Source organism: Cololabis saira, chromosome 5, assembly GCF_033807715.1.
Source record: "Cololabis saira isolate AMF1-May2022 chromosome 5, fColSai1.1, whole genome shotgun sequence".
NCBI classification, from domain to species: Eukaryota; Metazoa; Chordata; class Actinopteri; order Beloniformes; family Belonidae; genus Cololabis; species Cololabis saira.
In genome coordinates this window covers 17,096,808-17,118,746 of record NC_084591.1, presented here as the reverse complement: position 1 = coordinate 17,118,746, position 21,939 = coordinate 17,096,808, and the positions used below count along the sequence as shown (strand labels likewise).

The 21,939-nt window shown below is 38.4% G+C and overlaps 1 protein-coding gene across 2 annotated transcripts; it reads left to right on the top strand.

Moving 5' to 3' along the window:
• Positions 1-1,372: 1,372 nt before the first annotated feature.
• On the top strand, positions 1,373-20,942 carry parvb (parvin, beta). 2 transcript variants are annotated; one of them, XM_061721092.1, is made up of 13 exons: positions 1,373-1,611; positions 7,076-7,165; positions 7,647-7,717; positions 7,833-7,935; positions 9,342-9,482; positions 11,250-11,365; positions 11,663-11,721; positions 12,053-12,072; positions 12,638-12,699; positions 12,811-12,879; positions 13,333-13,434; positions 13,539-13,611; positions 20,431-20,942. In XM_061721092.1, exons 1-13 carry the CDS (start codon positions 1,512-1,514, stop codon positions 20,505-20,507), a joined length of 1,083 nt encoding a protein of 360 aa, XP_061577076.1. In that variant the 5' UTR covers positions 1,373-1,511; the 3' UTR covers positions 20,508-20,942. The 2 variants fall into 2 exon arrangements, with proteins under 2 accessions (XP_061577076.1, XP_061577077.1); XM_061721093.1 differs by lacking the exon at positions 1,373-1,611 and adding an exon at positions 5,378-5,528.
• Positions 20,943-21,939: the final 997 nt, after the last annotated feature.

Here is a 21,939-nt window from a genome sequence, read left to right as displayed (position 1 = left end):
AGACACCTTAGCTAATTAAAGACCAATTTCCAACCTTCCATTTGTATCTAAAATTTTAGAAAAGGTAGTTTCAAGCCAGTTATGTGACTATTTGTATAGAAATGATCTGTTTGAAGTCTTTCAGTCAGGGTTCAGAATGCATCATAGCACAGAGACAGCACTGGTTCGAGTCACTAATGACCTTCTTATGACAGATAAGGGATTAGTTTCCATATTGGTTTTACTGGACCTCGGTGCTGCTTTTGACACTGTAGATCAGCCTTTTACTGCACAGGTTAGAGCATGTTGTTGGGATTAAAGGGACAGCTCTACGTTGGTTTAAATCATATCTATCTGACAGGTTCCAGTTTGTTCATGTACATGAGGTCAAGGGTCTGTTATGGTGTTCCACAGGGTTCAGTGCTAGGGCCAATCTTGTTCAGTTTATACATGCAGCCATTGGGAAGTATAATCCAGAATCACGGCATACACTTTCATTGCTATGCTGATGATACGCAGCTATTTGTCTATGAAGCCGGACGAAACAGAACCGTTAGTTAAACTTCAGGCATGTCTTAGGGACATCAAGGACTGGATGTCCAGAAATGTATTGCATCTTTAACCCATCCTGATGTGAAGTAGTGGTAAGCTTCTGTACTTTTAAATGCTTTGAGAGCTTCGCCGGTGTATGGAGAAGGATTGTGGACCAGGTAGATATATATGTCCGCAAACGACATATTTGGCAGGTTTTTGGCAGACTGGAGTGGAGTCAGTAATTTATTAGACTAGATACGGATGGAAACCTAAAGTGTCAATTTTCTGTAGATACCGTTGCTGTTCTTCGGCAGTTAGGTGAGTTATCAGGTGAGACATCGCGACGCGAATGTCCCCGGTCGGTCCTCAAGATGGCGCTCACAACAAAAAACTGACTGATACCCATGAATAGACTATATTTATATGGATATTGTGTAGATATAATAATAACAATTTAAATTCATAGAGTTATAAAGGGGTAGGAACCAGGAAAAAGTGTATACTTCTTCCTACTCCTTTTTTTTGAACATATGTGAATATGAAGTTGTTACTGTTTATTTTTATTTATTTATTTTCTTAATTTTTATACATGTTCGAAATAAAAAATCATTCATTCATTCATTCATTCATTCATTCATTCATTCATTCATTCATTCATTCATTTCTTGTACTTTTCTGGGGGCGGATGCTTTGAGAGTTATTAAGGCTGATTTATGGTTCCGCGTTACACCAACGCAGTCCTTACGGCGTAGGCTCTGCGTCGATTTAACGCAGAACCATAATTCAGGCTTTAGGGCGCCTGTGGGTGTCGCTGTGGGTGATCCCGCACCAGAATCAGATGAAGCCCTCACTCACATGTTCATCACTCTTGCATGCAGACATCCAGCCTCTCTCCCGCTGGAAGGCTGTCTTATGTGTGTGTGTGTGTGTTTTGGCTGTGATTGGATCCTCCGGTGACTGACAGGGAGAAGCGAGCAGGTCCGAGCACAGACCGACACATGTCATCTGCGACCATGCAGTCCGCAAAAATGAAGAAGGACGAGTCCTTTCTCGGGAAACTAGGAGGAACCCTTTACCGGAAGAAAAGATCTAAAGAAGGTGAGACAGTTGCATGAATAATGTCATTGTTTGGGTGTGTGAAAGGCCGGTTGTTGTTCCTGCACAGGCTGTGTTTCTGTCCATGGTGCTGCAATCACAGCAGCTTCTCAAATGTTCCCTTTGTGACACCACTGTCTCATCCAGAGGCTCTTCTCGAGGTTTTTAACACTAAATATAGCTATAACTTCATACTTTTTTCCATCCCTGGTTATTGGCATGAGGATAGGGTTTTAAAATCACATTTTCCCACCATAAATAAGCAGATGTGAAGCTGTATTGTAGTTTTTTGTACAGTTAAACACCCAGAAATGCAAAGAAAGGCTTCTGATTTAATGAAGGGCGAGACAAAGACTTAATAGCAACTCCCCTGGTATTCAACATGAGGTAAGTAAATATAAATAGATCATACACTCCTCTGTGTGGCTTGTGGCAGGAATGCAAGTTTATATAATGATGAAGTTGTGAGAGGATTACTTTTAGTTTTGGAGATCCAAGCAACTTCACTTTTTCTTCTTGCTTGAACTATTTTGTCCCCTCCCACAGGTCTCTGAGCGTCTGGTCAGAGGGACAGCTGCAAGGTTCAAAGTCTTGAAGTGTGTGTGTGTGTGTGTGTGTGTGTTTTCTCTCACAGACATGTGTTTGCAATTTCCATTATTGGAGGGCCACCAGCAGGAGGTCAGAGACATTTTAATTGTTTGGGAGCTTTCTGGAATTCAATCCTTTACCTCCAAATGTTGATGGTTTCCCCTCATTTTAACAGGAATTTGAATTAAACCTGTGAAAGGACAAAAATAAGTGGTCCAAACTCTTGATGATACCTGTTGAAGATGTAAGATTGTGCATCAGACATTTGGGAAAGAAAAAATTGGATGCCTGTAAGTCTTTTGAGCTTATTTTTGTATTTATAAATCACTAACTTTTCCCACAGAGACCACAAAGCTTAGTTCCTCATGCAAGCTTTTTTCCAGTTTGCACAGACTGGAAACCCACCAGGCCTCAGAACCAGAGTTTCCACAGCCTCTGAACGTGCAGTGCCCCTGTGTGGTCAAAGGGTGCTAAAGCTTCATATTCTTAAATGAGAGTCAATTACAATAATAATAGAATTAGAATAATAAATCAGGGTAATAAAAGTGTGTATAAATATAAAGGTAATGTTGCTTAAGGACGCCAGTGAGCCGCTGCAGTTTCAGTCGTTTTGGGTGTGGTTCTTCTCTAAAAGGAACACCCAAGTATATGAGTTACCGTCGGAAACTTTGCTTCACTTTTGCTGAATATTCAGCATTAATCACAGGGAATTGTGGTTTGACTCTTGAACGGTCCTCTTCCTCTTGTTGAGTAAAAAAAAGAAAAACATGGAGGCACACAGTGCTCTTTGGTGTGACATACTCACCCTGCAGGCCCCTGCAGTTCAGTAGCTGTGCTGGTAGATGGTGTTCAGAGTTTGACTTCTTCTTCCATCCTGGTAAACTCAGAGGAAGTCTGCATTTCTCTGACAAGGCTGCAGTCCCTTCGTCAGGAACAGACAGTGTAGAAATGATAACTTGTTGGAAAAGCAATGAGAGGATAGCGGGTTGTCACATCCTGACTGTTTTAACAACTGGTAACACTCAAAATACAGCATGTAGTTGAAATACAGACTGCTGTCAGATGGATGCTGTTAATAGTAAGTAATCTGTTTTTGTAAGGGAGGCAAATAGTTTCTCCTGTTGGGTTTTTACTAATTTCATATATGTAACTATTTACATATGGCAATTGTCGGTGTGTGTTGTTTCGCTGTTCCTTTGCATCTTTTTCTCATCATTATTCTTCTGACTATAACGTATTTTTCGTGGAATTTCAGTAAATTTACTAATTTCTTCTTTGGATTTTGCTCAATAATGTGGCAGTATGTCGGCTTCAGCTATGCACAAATTTTTAAAAGAACAAATTAATGAAAATTGTATCAATTTCTTTTGCAAGAAATGACTCAGTATATAAACTTTTTTTTTTTTTTTTAAATATATTATTCTTTGATTTCTAATCATATCACTGAACTAGATTTGGGTGTGGTGGATTTTGATTTGCTGTCTCCTGGCAGGTCAACATTAATCCCGTGAAGTCTGACTTATGAAATAATGGATACAAAACTTTAACATAGATTTGAATTTTGAGTGTCTAAAAAAGTCAAAAATATGTATTTTATGTAATTTCTGCATTTTATTTTTTCCTTTATCAGGTTTTTATAGAAATTCACTCATCACAACAAAATGTTGTTTTATTTTTTTATATAAGTTCTGAACTGATTCTGACGTTTACTTTCCGATAATTGATAATGATTCTGATATGAAATGTTTGTTGATTTCAAACTGAATATTTCCAAAGCCTGTAGAAAAAAAATGAACATCCACACCATTAATACGTTAAATACAGCAATGTTTTCTCCTGAGCAGCATAACTTAAGAAGGGGTTATGCAAGATAATACACTTTGTGTTGAATTTGAACTGAATACATTTTTTTGATCTGTGCTGTAATTCTGATATCCCATCATATCCGTGCAGATGTCGGATGAGATCGGTCCCATCTTTACTATGTTTTAGTAAATGCTTTGCTTATATTAGTAGTTCAGAGATCTCTGAAATTCATACCTCAAATATGATTTATATGGCTGTAAAATACACAGTATGACATAATATCATAAAGTAAACAACACATGACCAAACAAGTAACACTGATGAAACACACAAACACTTTGTCATCTTGACAATATAATTAATGTTCAAATTGAAAACAAGGATTTTATTAAAATCAAGCGAGGGTCAAGCAAAGCTTGCAAAAAGCCAGCGGTAACAAAGATAAAGAGCAGATTCTTTTCCGTCATGTATTATAATATTGGTAAGTGTTATATTTTGGTTAAATATGTATTTCCAGATACTGTATGAGCTGAGAGCCCTGTGTGGAACACACACGCCGTCATCTCCTGGCTGCTGTTACTCAGCGAGGCCTGCGTCTGTGTAAATACCCAAAACTATATTTAAGTTCTAGTCTGTCTTCTCCATACTGCCGCATTATTTATATCCTCACCCTGTGCCACAGTAAGCCCCACCCCCCTCTTGGAAACAGCAGGACCTGCCAGGAGGAGGTCGATTTCAATCTGCTTAATGCTATATTTTATGATGTGGACTGATTATACTTCCCACATTTCCAAAGCAAATGAGTTCTCTGCATATGCCACTGCGCTCCTGAATAAACTGTGTTTTTTTTTTTTTTTAGATAATGGCTTGCAGTGCAACAGAGCAGCTTCTTGCATGAATTTTGCGCAATGGTGCAGGCAGAAGACCTCGACTGGAAGCTTTGCTCATATTGAGTTAGTGTAATTCCTTTAAAAGGAACCCGGTCACTGCCTGATTGATTATCTGCTGCAACAAAGCATATTAAGAAAGCACCAGTAACATGCTTGCTGAAACAGAGTTACTGTGAGAGTTGAATAAAAAAAAAAAAAGCAGCAACAAAAAACATGCTGATTGTAAAAAGTGACGTCAGTGGTGATTTCATTACCTGTGATCAGTCAGTGAGGTCTGCATCCAACAGATACCCGTTGTGTAGTGACGGTTTGACACATTTGCATCCAATGCAGCCCCCCCCATCTCCCCATGCACACGCGCACACACACCTCCCTCAGATTCTCTGGTAACTGGACCACAGAGGTGGAGTGGAGGGTTGTGACAGAAATAAACACGTGATGACGCCCCTACCACTGCCCCTCCAAGCTCCACGCACACACACACGCACGCACACACACACGCACAGAAACACACTCTGAACCTACATAGACTGCTGCCTTTCCTACCTTCGCTCATTGCCATCAGGGAGAATAATCCGGTGGTTCGTTGTGGGGACATGGCGGGGCTGCTATGTGGGACTAAGAGGAAGAAACAAGGTAATTTGACTTTAATTCAGAACTCTGAGCAACTTGGAAGTGGAAAAGGGGAAGCGAGACCTGTTACCTTGGTGCAACCTCGGTTAATATTCAGCAGTTTGTTTTTGCCAGTTGCGAAGATGTTATTCTGTTTACAAATCTCATTTGTCACAACCCTGCTGAGTTATATTTGATAAAGTGACCGCTGAGGCGCCAAAGTGGCGTCCAGCAGAGTCCAAAGCAGCAGCAGCAATGCAGTAAGATGACACAGGCAGGAAGCGGCACAGCTGTGATGAGATACAGCCAGCCTGCTCTCTAATTACAAAGCTAAACGGTGATTTGTAGTGTGATTAAGGGCTCAATGAGATGACTCAATCTGATAGAAAGTCTTCAGGGACCCCCTCTTCCTGGGGAATTTCTGCTTATCATTTCATGGCCTACACTTTGAAGTTAAACGTTTTTTTATGGTTGTCCCATAAACATGCTCTTCTTGTACTCTTCTTCATTTTATATTCAGTTAGACCATTAAAAACAAGTGAAAAATCTACAGGAGCTTTTCTTTTTTTTTCAATTCGAGCTTCACCTTTCCGAGACTTTATAAATAGCCAAGTAAGTGAATGAAATGACAAATTTAACGGTATTGATTGTGAACCAGCCTGTTGCAAGTTGCAAACACTGGAATGCAGGAAGATAAAAGCAATATGGCCATTAGGGGTAGAAACCCTGTAAATCCCTGGAGTTTTTCTGCTGTCAGGGGTAAAAGCATTCAGCAGAAATGCATCTGTTCAGAGATTGACTCACACTGCTCATTAGAGCTGTTTACTGAGAGTCCCTTCACCCTTAAAGCAATTTATATTGCCTAAACTTACGGTAACTATCACGGTAGCTGTGATTTTTCTGTAGAAGAAGGGGCAGTAATATTGAAGTTAGATGTGTAATTTGCTTATACAATTTTCAGTTTTATCTCCTATGTTGATGGATATTGGGGTTTAGAGAGTAATCTTTAGGGGAAAGGAAGTGGGTGAGGATAAGTGAAGAAGTGACAAACATGTGAGACCTGTAGCCACAGCTCAAGGTTAAAAAGGAAAAAAAAAGATCATTATTTTCAGGTGTACACATTTTGCAGAATGTCATGCAAAAGAGAAGAGGACACAAAATATAAATGTCACAAAGGGCAGCAAACTCTGGAAGCACAGTCTTTTTTAGATTGTGTGAATTCTAATCTAATCTTTGAATGCAACAAATGCTACTTTGCTCACTATTACAGGATTTCAGTATTGATGAAAAGTGAATGACTGAAGCAGTGTGAAAAACCATACTTTTCCTCAGGGGTTTTTGGAGTATTTGTCTTGTCACAGTACTACCAGTGACAATGACTCACTCTTTACTTTCTCACACTCTCCCATTCCCTTCTGTTACTCTCTTGTCATTCTGTGTCTTATTTTTTCATGAATGTGTTGTGAAACATTTTCAACATAAATGCCTCATATGTGGTAATGCTTTGCTCATATTAATGGTTCATAGCTCTCAGAAATTCATCCCTTTAAATCCCCTGGTTGTCTCCCTAGTGAGTGATCTACACGAAGAGGGGAAGAATGCCATCAATGCACCTCTGCTTCATCCAGGCACAGACATCTACCCAGAGGACACCCTGCTGGGTATGTAAATATTCTGCATTTTAAAGCTGAATGACACCTTCATATATTCATAAGGATGTTTTACCCAAATAGTACAAAATATACATGTTTATTTCAGACTGGAAATTACACACGTTTACCTTCTTGGAGGCTTCCTATGTATTTAATCTCTGAACGCAGTGTGCTAGATGTTGCTCAACCCACATGAGATGTGCATCATGAATTTGTTGACAGATGTCGACATGGGGAGTTTGACAGAGGAGCAGCAGGAAATGAAAGAGGGTGGAGTGGGCCACTGTGTTCAGATATCATGTGACTCTCTGTGGTCAGGGGTTTCTGTGATTCTGTGTTCCCCTCTGTGACAGGAACATTGAACATTGTTGGTAATTTGTTTGTAAAATGAGAAGTTCAAAACTAGTAACTAAACAGTTAAGTTTCACCTTCCACTCACAAGTGCGTTCTGTGCACGTGTTCCAGTCATGTTTGAAATTATTTTCCACAGAGGAAAATGCCGAAAGGATCATTTTGGACCCTACATCGAGGGAAAATCTTAAATTTAAAGATTTATTAAAGGTATTCTGTCATAATTTTTTGCATATTTTGTGCACGCTGAAGGAGATTTCTCTTCAGAAAAATACAGAAAGTTAAGGGACACCAGGGGAGTGCTTAATATCAGGTTTCATTGTAGGTTCTTATTGATTGGATCAACTCTGAATTGGAGGAGGAGAGGATCATAGTCAAAAACCTGGAGGAGGACTGCTATGATGGACAAGTGCTCCAGAAGTTATTTGGTGAGAAACGTTCACATTTTGTCATACAGTGTATCGCCTTTAATGTAGATTTTTGTTCAAAGAGACTTTGATTCTGCACTAAGCTTGTAACAGCTCAACTGTCTAATATTTGGTTCATTTGTCAAGATGAACTTAAACAAATGAACTATTAACACATCATTTTAGCATGGCTTACAAGGATGATCAGGCATGATGTTATTGATGGATTATTTCAGCCCCATTTCTTTTTTAAGGTTCCTTTTTTATTTTTGCATTACAAATAACAGAAATGCTGCATATCCAGCCAAATTAACATTGACATAAGCTGAAACCTTTCATTTTGGACGATTTTCAACTTTTTTTTTTTTTTTTTTCCTTCTAGAGTTTTCTTTCTCCTCTGCTCACCCAGTGCATATTAGACTTGTACTGGAGAACTTCAACTCTACAAGTACATGATCATAAGTTGTAGTTTAAATGACATGCATGGACATTACCTTTGAATGCACCTTTGAGATAAACTTGTGTGGGGAAACTTTAAAAGCAAGTGTACAGTAAGTGCTATGTCGAAATACTGCATTAGCAACACCGGTTTGTAGTTTTTTTATATATATATATATATATATATATATATATATATATATATATAATTTTTTTTTTTTCAGTATATTTGGCCTGTAAGGGGCTCCCCTTAGTGACTGATATTTGTAACAGCAATTCTAACACTAGAATGAAAAGATGGAAATAAAAAGAAACAAAATGTTTTGTTTTTTTTAAAAGGGATGTTTCTAGCAGTTAAATTAAATCCCCTGTACTTCTGGATATTTCATACTTAAGAGTCTTTTGACAAATAAGAACAAAATATTACAAATATATGTAATCATTTGTTCAGATGTAACACTATTTGTTCTAAGGTGAAGAACCAAAGTTAAAAACACAGGAAATACCTTTCTCTCATTATATGCATTTTGTGGCTTTCTTTTTTCTTTTAGTTCTTTTTAGTTTTAATACTCCTTCAAATATTATTTCACCTCTTACAAGTGTCGTCGCTGCGGGTTACTTTTTACTTTTTTTTCTCTGAACACACACGCTTGAACCAAGACTCTAATCCTCTTTCTTCTTAAATGCTTAAAGCAGAAATCTTGTTTGAATAAGTCATCATCTTTAATACCCATGTTTAGTCATTCTAATACAAACAGGAAAAAACGCTTTGATGTTTACTCCTTTTGCTTCGAGGCCCTTTTGTAGCTCTTATCTTTTATGCTTGGATTGTTTCTCCTTTTTTTCCCATCAAGAACCAAGCCTCCCTAACTCTAAAGAGGATGTGTTTCCTGTTTGCTTCCGTGCAATTTTCATCATACTCTTCAGTGTTGTATTTTCTCATGAATTTGACCTAAAAATAAATAACTATACCACTTCTGTCCTTCCAGAAAAGTTGTCTGGCAGGAAGCTGAACGTAGCAGAGGTGACCCAGTCAGAGATTGGCCAGAAGCAGAAACTTCACACTGTTTTGGAGTCTGTGAATGAGATGCTGAGACCTCATGGCTGGACCATTGAGTGGAATGTAGAATGTGAGTTTTACCCACACATCAGCTTTTTGCTGCTCAAAGTCGAGCTCCTTCAAACGTTTAATTGATGTTGGGGAACTCTCAGGTAACAAGAGGGGTCAACAGGGAATCAAAACGTGAGAAATAGCTTTGCTTTTTGAGAACATCAGAGAAGCAAGAATGCTGAAAGCTGCGTATACGACAAAGCAACTTTCTTTTACTGATTCTTCCTGCCTTCTACATTCCAGTTTATCCGCAGTTAAATGGGAGGCACTGAGTTAACGCAACTGAATATGTTGAAAACATTTTTGGAGATAGGTTGTGTTATGTATTTGTGAGTAGTTCCCATCTTACCTGCTGTAGACAGCAGTCACACCTCTCTGTCTGAAGAATCAGAGAAATTCTGCAGAAGACCTGAGTCAGCATTTAATTACAATGAGGATCATGGAGGAACCAGTTTTCACCATCTAAAAACACTCAAACCTCAGCAGGTTCATAACTAGGTTCATAGCAATTTTACTAGCTTGTTTGAGCTAGCGCTTTATTGTGGATTCTTTAGTATGAGGCTCTTTCAGATTTTAAGACAGATTTGCCATAAAGATCACCATCATGCTGGTGGTAAATCAAAAAGCAGTCAGCGTTTGGGAATCGAGACTAGATCATTACATGTGAACAACTCAAATGCCAAAGCATTGCTGTTGGTCAATGAATATTACACAAGCTCCCATAGTCAGGCTACAGGCAGTGGGTGAGCAAGGCATCAAATCTCTGTGAGGAAGGGAATCCCAAAGGGAAAATCTTTAAAGCAAGAAGAAACGCATAATATGTTAATACCACAGTAGGAGCAGGCAGTCATGAATCAATAATTATTTCTTACCTTCAACTCTCTCCGTTGCACAGACGTTCCAAGGAACATTTGTTTCTTTGCTCTTTGCCATGTGTGTTTTGTTGATAAGATGCAGCTTTAGAAACCAGTCAGGTGATGCATTCACTGTTAGACGATGTGGAGGGTGATGCTCCGATGCTGATCCTCTCACATAACGTGAACTTTGAAATGACCTTAAGACATCCAGCAAGTTATGTGCTCTGAGTAGACCAGCGATCAACCGACTCTGAAAAGCAAATAGTCTAAAAGAAGTCTGAAGACACAATGCTCCAAAATAAAATATCTTATATGGATTGTGTTCAAATATGGATGTTTTGCAGGCAAGAAGGTTTTGTGCAAATTACTGTGAAATGTATGGCTTTGACTTGTTTTACATGGTGAAAATTAGCATCAATTAGGTCATTTACTTTGTCAAAACATGTTATTCACAGCAGAATGGCCTTTTTGCAGTAAAAAAAAATCCCCCCAAAACAGTGTTACTTGGATCCAGTAGCTGTCTGATAAAAAGTGTTAGCTCCAACTGCTTATGAAGTGTAAGATTTCAGACAGTTATTTTTATATTTTCATTTTGACCATGTTATGAAAAAGTGTTGCGATATAAAAATTTACATTATAACATACGCTCAAAGTGCTGTGAAATCTATAAGATTTTAATTGTTTCAGATGGTGAAAACCAACTAAACTGTTAACTCTTAGCATTTAATGACTAAAATATTCATCCCTGATTCTTTGCCCTCCTTCAGCTGCAGTCTAGACACTAATTAGTCATAACTACTTCACATGATGAAACCTAAAAAAACAACAAAAAAACCCACAAAATAATAATAATAATATTCAACAATATTAACAATAACCCCGAACAGCATGAATTAACTGACCATCCTGTCTCAACAATGTCTTCACAGTGATTCATTCAAAGAACGTGGTGGCCATCGTTCACCTGCTGGTGGCTCTCGCGATGCACTTCCAGGCCCCCATCAGACTTCCCGAGCACGTCTCTGTGCAGGTGGTGGTGGTCAAGGTAAAGTGTCCTAACATGTGAAATAATGTGAGGCTGCTACTGCACAGCCATACATGGCTTCTAGCTTTAGATGTAGCTGTATATTACAAACACACAACAAAAATCAAATAGCACAAAAATGCCTCATAGTTAGACAAATCCAAATTGGTAATGCAGTGTGATTGCAGTAGTAAATGGAGTGGATAGATGTAGCATCATGTGTCATCTTTCAGTTTCTCAACTGTGCACATGTTTTTTTTTGTTTCTAATGTGCTTCAATGATATAGATTCACTAATATTTTTTTTTTGTCTGTGCAGAAACGAGAGGGCATCCTGCAGACTGCTGTCGTGACGAAAGAGCTGACGAGCACCACAGAGTAAGAGCTGTCACATTTTCTTCAAGATACATATCAAGGGTCTTCAACGCTGGTCCTCCAGAACCACTGTCCTGCAGGTTTAAGATGTTTCCTTGTATCAAAACCCCTGATTTGAACTAATGGTCATTACCAACTTATCATAAAGGGCTACACAACTGTGTCAGTGACACAGCCGTCTATCAGGGTTGTGTGGAAGCAGGGACCCATTTCAAACATGCAGGACAGCGGCTCCCGAGGACCAGAGCTGGAGACCCTTGAAATATAGTTTATGTCCAGGAAGCCAAAGATAATTTTGTTTCTCTTGTCTTCTGTTGTTGTTGTCATTTTTCAGAATGATGATGGGAAGATTTGGTGAGTATAAGCCCCATATTTGTTTCATGTCATGGATGTTCTGAAATGATTTTGCTTTGTTGCTCCTTTTTAAGGAAATAGCTTTGTGTCTTGGGATTATGTTTAACTATTGTCTGTAATATAAAACATGGTACAACACAATTTCAGCAAAGAGGTGGAAACTCCTCCTGCCAATATTGGTAACTTCATGTTTAATTTGTTAAATAGATTTTATATTTTAAAAAAGTATAAAACAAACTCACATTTCTGGCCATTGCAAAATACCAAGTAGCCCAAGTTGGGACTTGTCTCTCTGTCCAAACTACTTGGTAAGTCCGACTCAGGAGAACTTAGTTTTGGAGGACAGGAAGACATGGTTTGCTCTTTATGCTATTGGATATCAGCTAACTGGATGATGTCACGGCTCAGCTGGCAGACATCTCCAAAACATGAGGACATTTTAAAATAAGCTCCATCTTGTCAAAAAAGCCTTGTTTCAAGAAAACTACTTTAGACACTACCTATTCTGCATCTACATATACTGTGCTAAACCATCATGACCTTCACAATGTTTCTTCTACCACAGAGAGGGATGCCTTTGACACTTTGCTGGATCACGCACCTGACAAACTCAATGTGGTGAAAACGGTAAAACAGGAACCTTCTTCTCTGCACATTAATGAATAGTATGTTTTAAAATTCTGCATTTTCTGGGATTACGCTGTAAAAAATAACTTAGGTTTTTGTTCGTCTTACCAGTCACTCATCACCTTTGTGAACAAACACCTGAACAAGTTGAACTTGGAAGTTACTGAACTTGAATCGCAGGTAAGTAATGTGAATGTATATATTATGACTGTTTTAGTCATATCAAGTTACCAATGCTGGTATTTAACTATTATTTAATTAGCTTCCTTTTTTCATCAGGCTCATGTTTTAATTTTCATATAAGATCTTTTCATTAAATCAGTGTTTCTCAATTCCAGTCCTCAGGCCACCCTGGCCTGCATGTTTTAGATGTTTTCCTACATCATCACACCTGATTCTAATTAATGGTCCACATTAGCTTGTCACCAAGGTCTGCACAGCTCTGTTAATGACACCAATACGTGTATCGTGGTGTGCCGAAGCAGGGTAGCATCTAAAAAGTGCAGGACAGTGTGCACTGAGGACTAGGGTTGGGGAAACACTGCACTAGAGGATCTGCTAAATTCATGCATGCTGCCAACTTTATGCATGTTTGTATATTAGATATATTCGTGGTTGTGTTTTTGTCTCCAGTTTGCTGATGGTGTCTACTTGATTTTATTGATGGGGCTGCTGGAGGACTACTTTGTTCCCCTCTATAACTTCTTCCTCACCCCCGAGAGCTTCGAACAGAAGGTTATTTCAGCTTAACTATATACAAAGTTAGACTATGAAATCAAATTAGAAGAAACAAAAAGTAGTTTGGGAGGATATTAACGCTCCGTTTTGTTCGCCCTCAGGTTCACAACGTGGCATTTGCATTTGAACTGATGCAGGATGGAGGCCTGAAGAAACCCAAAGCCAGACCAGAGGGTATTTAACTATTTCATCACATCATTACAAAATCAAACAGATGATAAAACATGAATTTAGATTTAATGAGATTGAATGGAGGATGAAAAGAGCACGTAATATATTTTGAATTGCTCGTCTCTAGTAGTAGTCATACTAATGGTTGAACAGTAGGGGGAAACCTTGTTTTAAATTCCAACAACACATGGCCATTATAGGATTAATGCTGCTTTAAGCAGTATTTTATTGTCCAGAGACTTTGCATTTAGTTTTTTCTTTGAGGCATTTTTGAGACCTCTGTCCCATGACCATAATTTTCCACAATAACAAAAACATTTCTAAAAAAAAAATAAAAATAAAAAGACAATGAATAAAATTAGCCAATGTATTCACAGTGATACAAAAACATATTAGTTATAAAACTGTTGAAGGGCAAGTAAAAAAACACTTTTAATATGTTAATTGAATGTTTTCATTTCATGTATCAGTTATTAAGGGGGTTAAAGGCTTGGTTATGAGCCATAGCTGCATGTCAGTTTACAAAAAAGAATAAGTGTGTGTGTGTATGTATGTATGTATGTATGTATGTATGTATGTATGTATGTATGTATGTATGTATGTATGTATGTATGTATGTATGTATGTATGTATATGTATATGTATATGTATATATATATATATATATATATGTATATGTGTAAGGGATAATGCCCGATGAGAACTGGTGTGAACTGGTGGTTTGCCTTCGCGAAGTCCATATATTTCTGATAATGTACACCTCGAAGGGTATTATCCCGCTTATACCACGGTCACTTACCAAAAAACATAAATATTAATTTAATTAATTTAATCTCTCGTCTGCAGCCAGTTGTTCGTCGATCCTCGCCACTGTGTGTGTGTGTGTGTGTGTGTGTGTGTGTGTGTGTGTGTGTGTGTGTGTGTGTGTGTGTGTGTGTGTGTGTGTGTGTGTGTGTGTGTGTGTGTGTGTGTGTGTGTGTGTGTGTGTGTGTGTGTGTGTGTGTGTGTGTGTGTGTGTGTGTGTGTGTGTGTGTGTGTGTGTGTGTGTGTCCTTGTATTGATTGACCTCCTGAGTCATACATATAATTTACTGTCAGTTCAACTGTCTAATGTCACATGCTCCAAATCTCGGTATCGGTACAAATGAAAACGTAGTCAGCTGACTGAAGCCCAGTGGAGATGTGTGACATAAACCCCTTTACCACCAAACTGGTTCCAGAGCTGGTTCGGAGCCGGTTCTGGTTCACAACTCCTTCAACTTCCGAACCAGCTGAGAACCTTTTCCATAGCTCAGCGTGCTAAGGGAGCCACGTCATCACGTCGCTGCAAACGTCAGTTACATTTGCATTGGCGAGAAAGTTGAAGCAAGAGCAACGTGTTTGCTCTAATACGGACTTGGTCCGCATAGCACCCTCCGTGGAACATACCGCTAAAAGATACTGTAGGTTGTTTCCTCCACAGACCACTGCTGCTTTGCTGTATCCATATTAATTCGTAGCTTATTTGAAAATAACGCACTCTCTTGCAGTCTTTCTATTTCCCTGGGTCTTAACAACTCTGCCCCCCTCCGCTTACGTAAGCGGTTCTTTCTTCTAGCCCAGCAAAGAGTTGGTGCTACCTTGGAACTGGTTTTTCTGGCCGTGAGCCAGTTCTTTGTCCGTGGAAACAGAAAGTCCGGTTCCAAACTCTCTGTTCCAGGGCCCAGAACCAGCCCTGGAACCGGTTTGGTGGAAAAGGGGTATGAAGGAGGCCATGATGGGAAGTTGGGGCTGGTGTGAAAAGCCTTGTGTTTTCCAGCAGGGTGGACTGCTGAAAAGATGTAGACCCAGAAATAGTTGTGGTGTGGAAAAAATTACCACGAACCTGCAGCGGCTGGCCATTAACTATCTCCCCAGGTCTTCTTTTCCTTTCGTCGCTCCACTGGCTTCCAGTCTGTTTTAGAATTGATTTTAAACTTTTGATGTTTGTTTTTAAGGCCTATAACAGCCTGGCACCCACCTATCTGTCTGAGATTTTAACCAACCGGAACCACAGCAGGGCCCTAGGCCCAGACCAAATTGGGGCCCTAAGCGAAATTTTATTTGAGTTTTGAAAAGCTTCGTTCGGCAGATGCAACTGTAACAGGGCAGAGGGCAATCCAGAGATTTGGAGATTGGAGATTTGCTATGTTTTATTAGGGCCCGAGCACTGACCCTATTATTAAGTCCCTATTGTATCTGCACGAAAAATCGGTACACACCTGTATCATGTCGCAACTTAATGAAAAGTCTTTTGGGCCATGGCCGAAACCGAACAGGAAGTCAGCCATTTTGAATTAATCGTGTAATTTTGTCGCAATTTATGACATTTCTTCGGCCGTTTCTTCGCCCGAACCGTAACGGGCACCGAGGTGTGTTATACATCAAAATGTGCATCTCAATCCTGCGACGATGCGCATTACTTTTCTCAGTCAAAAGTGTTACTGTGGCGACGATAGACGCCAAAAAGCGCGCCCCCCCCTTCATCTGATGTTGAGTCCTGTCAATCATTGCGCAATCAGATTACAGGTCTCTTCTCTCTCGTCCGCTTCGCTGTGGCCCTCCTTCGAAAATGAGGCCCAGCACACAGCACGTGTTCTGCGTTTAGGTAGGGGCGGCACTGCCTACGCCTCTCAGGCCAGCTTTTACTGCATGTCCCCGGATCCAAATTTCAACAGTGGGAGACCGTTCCTTCACCGTTACGGCCCCTAGATTATGGAATAAACTGCCCCCGACATTCACACTGCCACACACTTGGAAAGCTAAAAGTCTTAGCAAATGAGTTTTGAGTGCGCCATATACATCCAGCGAACTCACGACGGGGTCAAAAAAGAAAAACATCTCACCACTAGAGGTCTCTACGGAGCCCTTGAGGTGACATGGAAATTATTATTTTTATCTCGTGCGCACGACTTTTTATGTCGTGCGCACCACTTTTTATCTCGTGCGCACCACTTTTTATGTCGTGCGCACCACTTTTTATGTCGTGCGCACCACTTTTTATGTCGTGCGCACGACTTACTGAAAAGTCGTGCGCACGAGATAAAAAGTCGTGCGCACGACTTTTTATCTCGTGCGCACCACTTTTTAGTCAGTGAGAACAGAACACTGAATTGAATAGGAAGGAAGGCCAAAAGGAAACCCCCAAAAGTGACATATCCGCTCACTTCAACATATACAGCTATTGATGCCAAGCATTTATCTAGTCGTCGAAGTCCGATCTCGGGAAACTGGCTTCACAAACGACGTTTTAAAAGTGGAACTATTTTCAGAGGCGGAGTTGTCACAAAGTGCTTCGACATTGTCACGTGAGCGTGCTGGACCAATCAGAGTGGCCGCTGGTCCAAGATCGCTGCCTACAGTGCTGATTTTATTTGTAGAAATAAGCTTTAAATTGCACTAAAATGACTACAAACAATGTTATATGTAAACGAAAATTAATCTGAATTATAAACCTAAGAGACCTGCTGAAACAGTGATAATTCTGTCATTAGACAGAACATTAGACAGTGATGATTCTGTCATTAGAAATAGGGGGTTCTCCCAAATGATGGGAATATAATACCCATGCTCAAAACCTATGTTAAACCTGCAATAATAACATGTTTTCTATTTTCTATTAAAATAGAAAATAGAAAACATGTTAATAATAACATGTTTTCTATTTTCTATTAAAATAGAAAATAGAAAACATGTTATTATTTTCTATTTTATTATTATTTTATTATATTATGATTATATATCTATTATATTATTTTATTATTTTCTATTTTAATAAAAAATAATAACATGTTTTCTATTTTCTATTTTAATAGAAAATAGAAAACATGTTATTAATAACATTTTTTCTATTTTCTATTTTATTATTATTTTATTATATTATTATTATATATCTATTATATTATTTTATTATTTTCTATTTTAATAAAAAATAATAACATGTTTTCTATTTTCTATTAAAAATAATAGATAGTAATAATAGACAGAAAATAATAAAATAATATAATAGATATATAATAATAATATAATAAAATAATAATAAAATAATAATAAAATAGAAAATAGAAAACATGTTATTAATAACATGTTTTCTATTTTCTATTAAAATAGAAAATAGAAAACATGTTATTATTGCAGGTTTAACATAGGTTTTGAGCATATGGGTATTATATTCCCATCATTAGGGAGAACCCCCTATTTCTAATGACAGAATCATCACTGTCTAATGTTCTGTCTAATGACAGAATTATCACTGTTTCGGCAGGTCTCTTAGGTTTATAATTCAGATTAATTTTCGTTTACATATAACATTGTTTGTAGTCATTTTAGTGCAATTTAAAGCTTATTTCTACAAATAAAATCAGCACTGTAGGCAGCGATCTTGGACCAGCGGCCACTCTGATTGGTCCAGCACGCTCACGTGACAATGTCGAAGCACTTTGTGACAACTCCGCCTCTGGAAATAGTTCCACTTTTAAAACGTCGTTTGTGAAGCCAGTTTCCCGAGATCGGACTTCGACGACTAGATAAATGCTTGGCATCAATAGCTGTATATGTTGAAGTGAGCGGATATGTCACTTTTGGGGGTTTCCTTTTGGCCTTCCTTCCTATTCAATCCAGTGTTCTGTTCTCACTGACTAAAAAGTGGTGCGCACGAGATAAAAAGTCGTGCGCACGACTTTTTATCTCGTGCGCACGACTTTTCAGTAAGTCGTGCGCACGACATAAAAAGTGGTGCGCACGAGATAAAAAGTGGTGCGCACGACATAAAAAGTGGTGCGCACGACATAAAAAGTCGTGCGCACGAGATAAAAATAATAATTTCCATGTCACCTCCAGGGCTCCGTAGGTCTCTTTTTCTGTGTGTTTGCTTAAACCTGATGCAGGTCCACCCATCCATCCATTTTTTTATACCCATTGTCACGATGCAGGTACATCTAAACATCTTTGATACAAGGAGATATGTGTCTTTCACTACTTTTATGGCACCCCGTTTAACCACAGCTAAGTTAGCCACATGCTAACTAACTGTGTTATAAATTCAGTAGTTACTATAGTACTAGTATACTACTCCAGGTTTGTGCACATCTGCACGTTAATCATAGTAGATATTTAGCATATATCTATTTACAGACTGACCAAAAACTCACTTTTCTGATTTTTTTAAAATGTTTTTTTTTTACATATTTCTAAAAAGTAGTACATCATATATTAATCATTTGTTTATTCTCAGGAGCTAATCTAAAAATGTCCCACCACTAGAGGTCTCTTTTTAGTGTTTGCTAAAACCTTGTGCAAGTCATTTATAATAAATCTAAAAGTCTTTGATATAAGGAGACATGTATATTGCACTATTGCCTTCATTAAGGTTCATCCAAGATGCTGCTTCTAAATTATAGAACAACAGAAAATACATGTTTATAGTGCTCTATTTATTCAGCAGGATCACTGCACAGTTTGGTCTTATGTAGAGATGACCCTCACTGTTCTAAATGTCTTCTGTTGTGATCAGAAGATTCAGAAAGAACAAGCCATTCAGTGCATCGATTCACTGAATGGTTTTTGTGAATCCATGATTATTCCCTTATGAGGCCTTTAAATTCACAGCACTACTGCATCTGTGCTTGAGGAACCTGCTGATAAAGTGTTCCATTAAGATACACCATACAGCCTTGTTTCTGAGCCTGGCTGTGGTGTTTTTTCATGTGCAAAAGTTGATAAATAACAAACATTAGGGCCATCTCCAGCAGTAATTCTCAAAGTTTGCTTCATCTGCTCCTACACAATGGCTTTTGTAAAATACAGACTAAAATGCAGAATTATATCGGTTGTTATTTTGTCTGATGTCCGTGTGACTGATTTTATGGGCATGGCAATGGCATCATGTGTTGCTTTTGAGCCTTTTTTTAAGTTATTTCTAGGCTAATTATATTGTGGGGTTTCATCTTATGACTGTTGGTCCTTTTTGTCAAACTGCAACATGCTGCTGGACTAATAGGATGTCAGTGCATGTCAATAAGGATGATTCCAGCACCATCCGGGCTGTAAATGCTTGGTTAGACGGTTGTGATGAGATCTTCAAAGTGGCTTCTTTCAAATAACAGATGTTTTTTATTTAGTGGAGTAAATAAATGCTATATTTTGATGGCTATGACATCAGTTTTGTAAATAGAAAAGAGCTGTGTAAGCTTAAGCTGTCCATGCAGAGTTAGTTTGTGTCATGACAATGAAATCGCATCCAACTTCAAGCTCAGCCGTAGGACAATTGCTAGTAGATGGTCAAGTTTAACCACAGCTGAGTTAGCCACATGCTAACAGAATGTGTCATGGGTCCAGTAGTTACTATTGTACTAGTAGTGTGGGTTTGTGCACATCTGCACGTTAATCATAAACACTTGTACTAACCCCAAGCAAAGAAAAGCAGATGTTAAGAATTGTCATGGTAAATCCGAGCGAGCAAACAAGACCTCATGTAGGACTTTCAGACTGGACAAAAATTCACTTTTCTGATTTTTAACGTATTTGTGAAAGGTAGTACATCATATGCTATCATTATAAGCTAAAATTATGTTTCAAAATAACAAATAACCACTTGAAAGACTCCAACAGAATTGTAAATATGACTTTTTTTTTCAAGAGCAGCCCATTTGTTTAATGAATTCAGTTCTTTTTAGGGATGCAATTTTCAGTTTCAGTTTATGTCCACATTACAAGATGTATTTTCTCCTTCAAAGCCATACAAATCTGGTAAACTAATCATTACTTCTGTCCTTGAGTTTGTTTTTTTGTATTTTTTTCCTTCCAGATGTTGTCAACCTCAACCTCAAGTCCACCCTCAGAGTCCTCTACAATCTGTTCACCAACTACAAAAACACTGAGTGAACCTTTCCCGGTTTTATTCCGGATATTACCCCAAACATTGTGCCTGTGCCGACATTGCTGCAGTTCGGACACTGGAGGAAACCACCTGGGACTGAAAATGCATCATGTACAACTTTAAAAAGATCCAGGCGGGTTTCGCCAGAATAAGGCTTTGAATGTTAGCATTTAAATGTCAGTATTTATTCCATTCGCTGAAGTTATCTGCATCGCTAAACGCACTTCAACCTTTAGCTCTGTATCTAAACCCTGCTGTCGCGGGAAAATGGTAAAGTTGTAAAACGCTTGTGTGTAAATTTGGCTAATTACTTTTTACCACTTAATATTTTGATTTGACAGTGTTGTTAAAATGATATAGTATTTCCACAAACTTTCTATTAATAATAAAGTAATAGCTGGAGATTTTGTGACAAATGCTTCTTTCTTGAAAAAAAAAATGAAACAGGGAAGCAGGGACAAAAGTTAAAGCTAGGGAGAAAATTCGGGTTAAAATAAACTGTAAAGCAGGTTTGTAGTTTAGATCTGTACTTAAAAGAGCCAGTTTAATTGTGTTATTGCAAAATGTTAAGTGGTTTTCCCCAAAAACTCCATGTGGATCAGACAATATTCTGCACTAAACAGCGTGGCTTTTTAATGAAAGCTCCAAGGTGCCTGCCTATAGTCCAATCCTAAACACATTTATGAAAGAACTGATACTAATGAGGACTACAGAGACCGCTGACTGTCAAGCATATGGGATTGAGCAAAAGTCTGGAAAATATTTCATTTTAAGTGCCACAGCATTGGGTTCTATTGAGTTCCCAAACAGTGTTATTAAAAGAAGAAATGATGCAACACAGTGGTAAACATGAAGGTTTCCAGGCAACTTGAAGTCAAATTCAGAAATGAAAAATGTCTTTCAAAATACAAGTTAATTTATCAGCTTCAGTTGCAGCCTTATGCCATCCGTCGTCAGCTGAGACGTGTAGACAGGTCATCATCGCAGAGACAAATCACATAAACAACCGTCCATTTGATGTTGTCTTTGAACTGTTTGCAGTTGTATACTGTTATTAACCAAACCATTGCCTTTGTAACCATATGCAGCTTATGTGTTCAATATTTTTGGAAAAAGAAGAAAACTTGTTATTTTTTTTAGTCAATATGAATTATTGAAAGTGTCTGCAGACACATTGCATTTTAGGAGACATGCCTTATTTATTCAATTTATGTAGATTGAGTACATCCTAATTTGATTGCTATAAATCAGCTTAAACTTCAAATTTGTTACATGACATAAATATATTTATTTATTCTTTTCCTTGTTATAATCCCTTCCTAACAGCTTTGAATGACTCTGGACATACATTGCATTCAAAGCTATGAAATCAGATGTTGCCCTCTAGGTAATGTGTTCTCTCTGCCCAGGAGTCTCAGACAGAGTATCCTCATATTG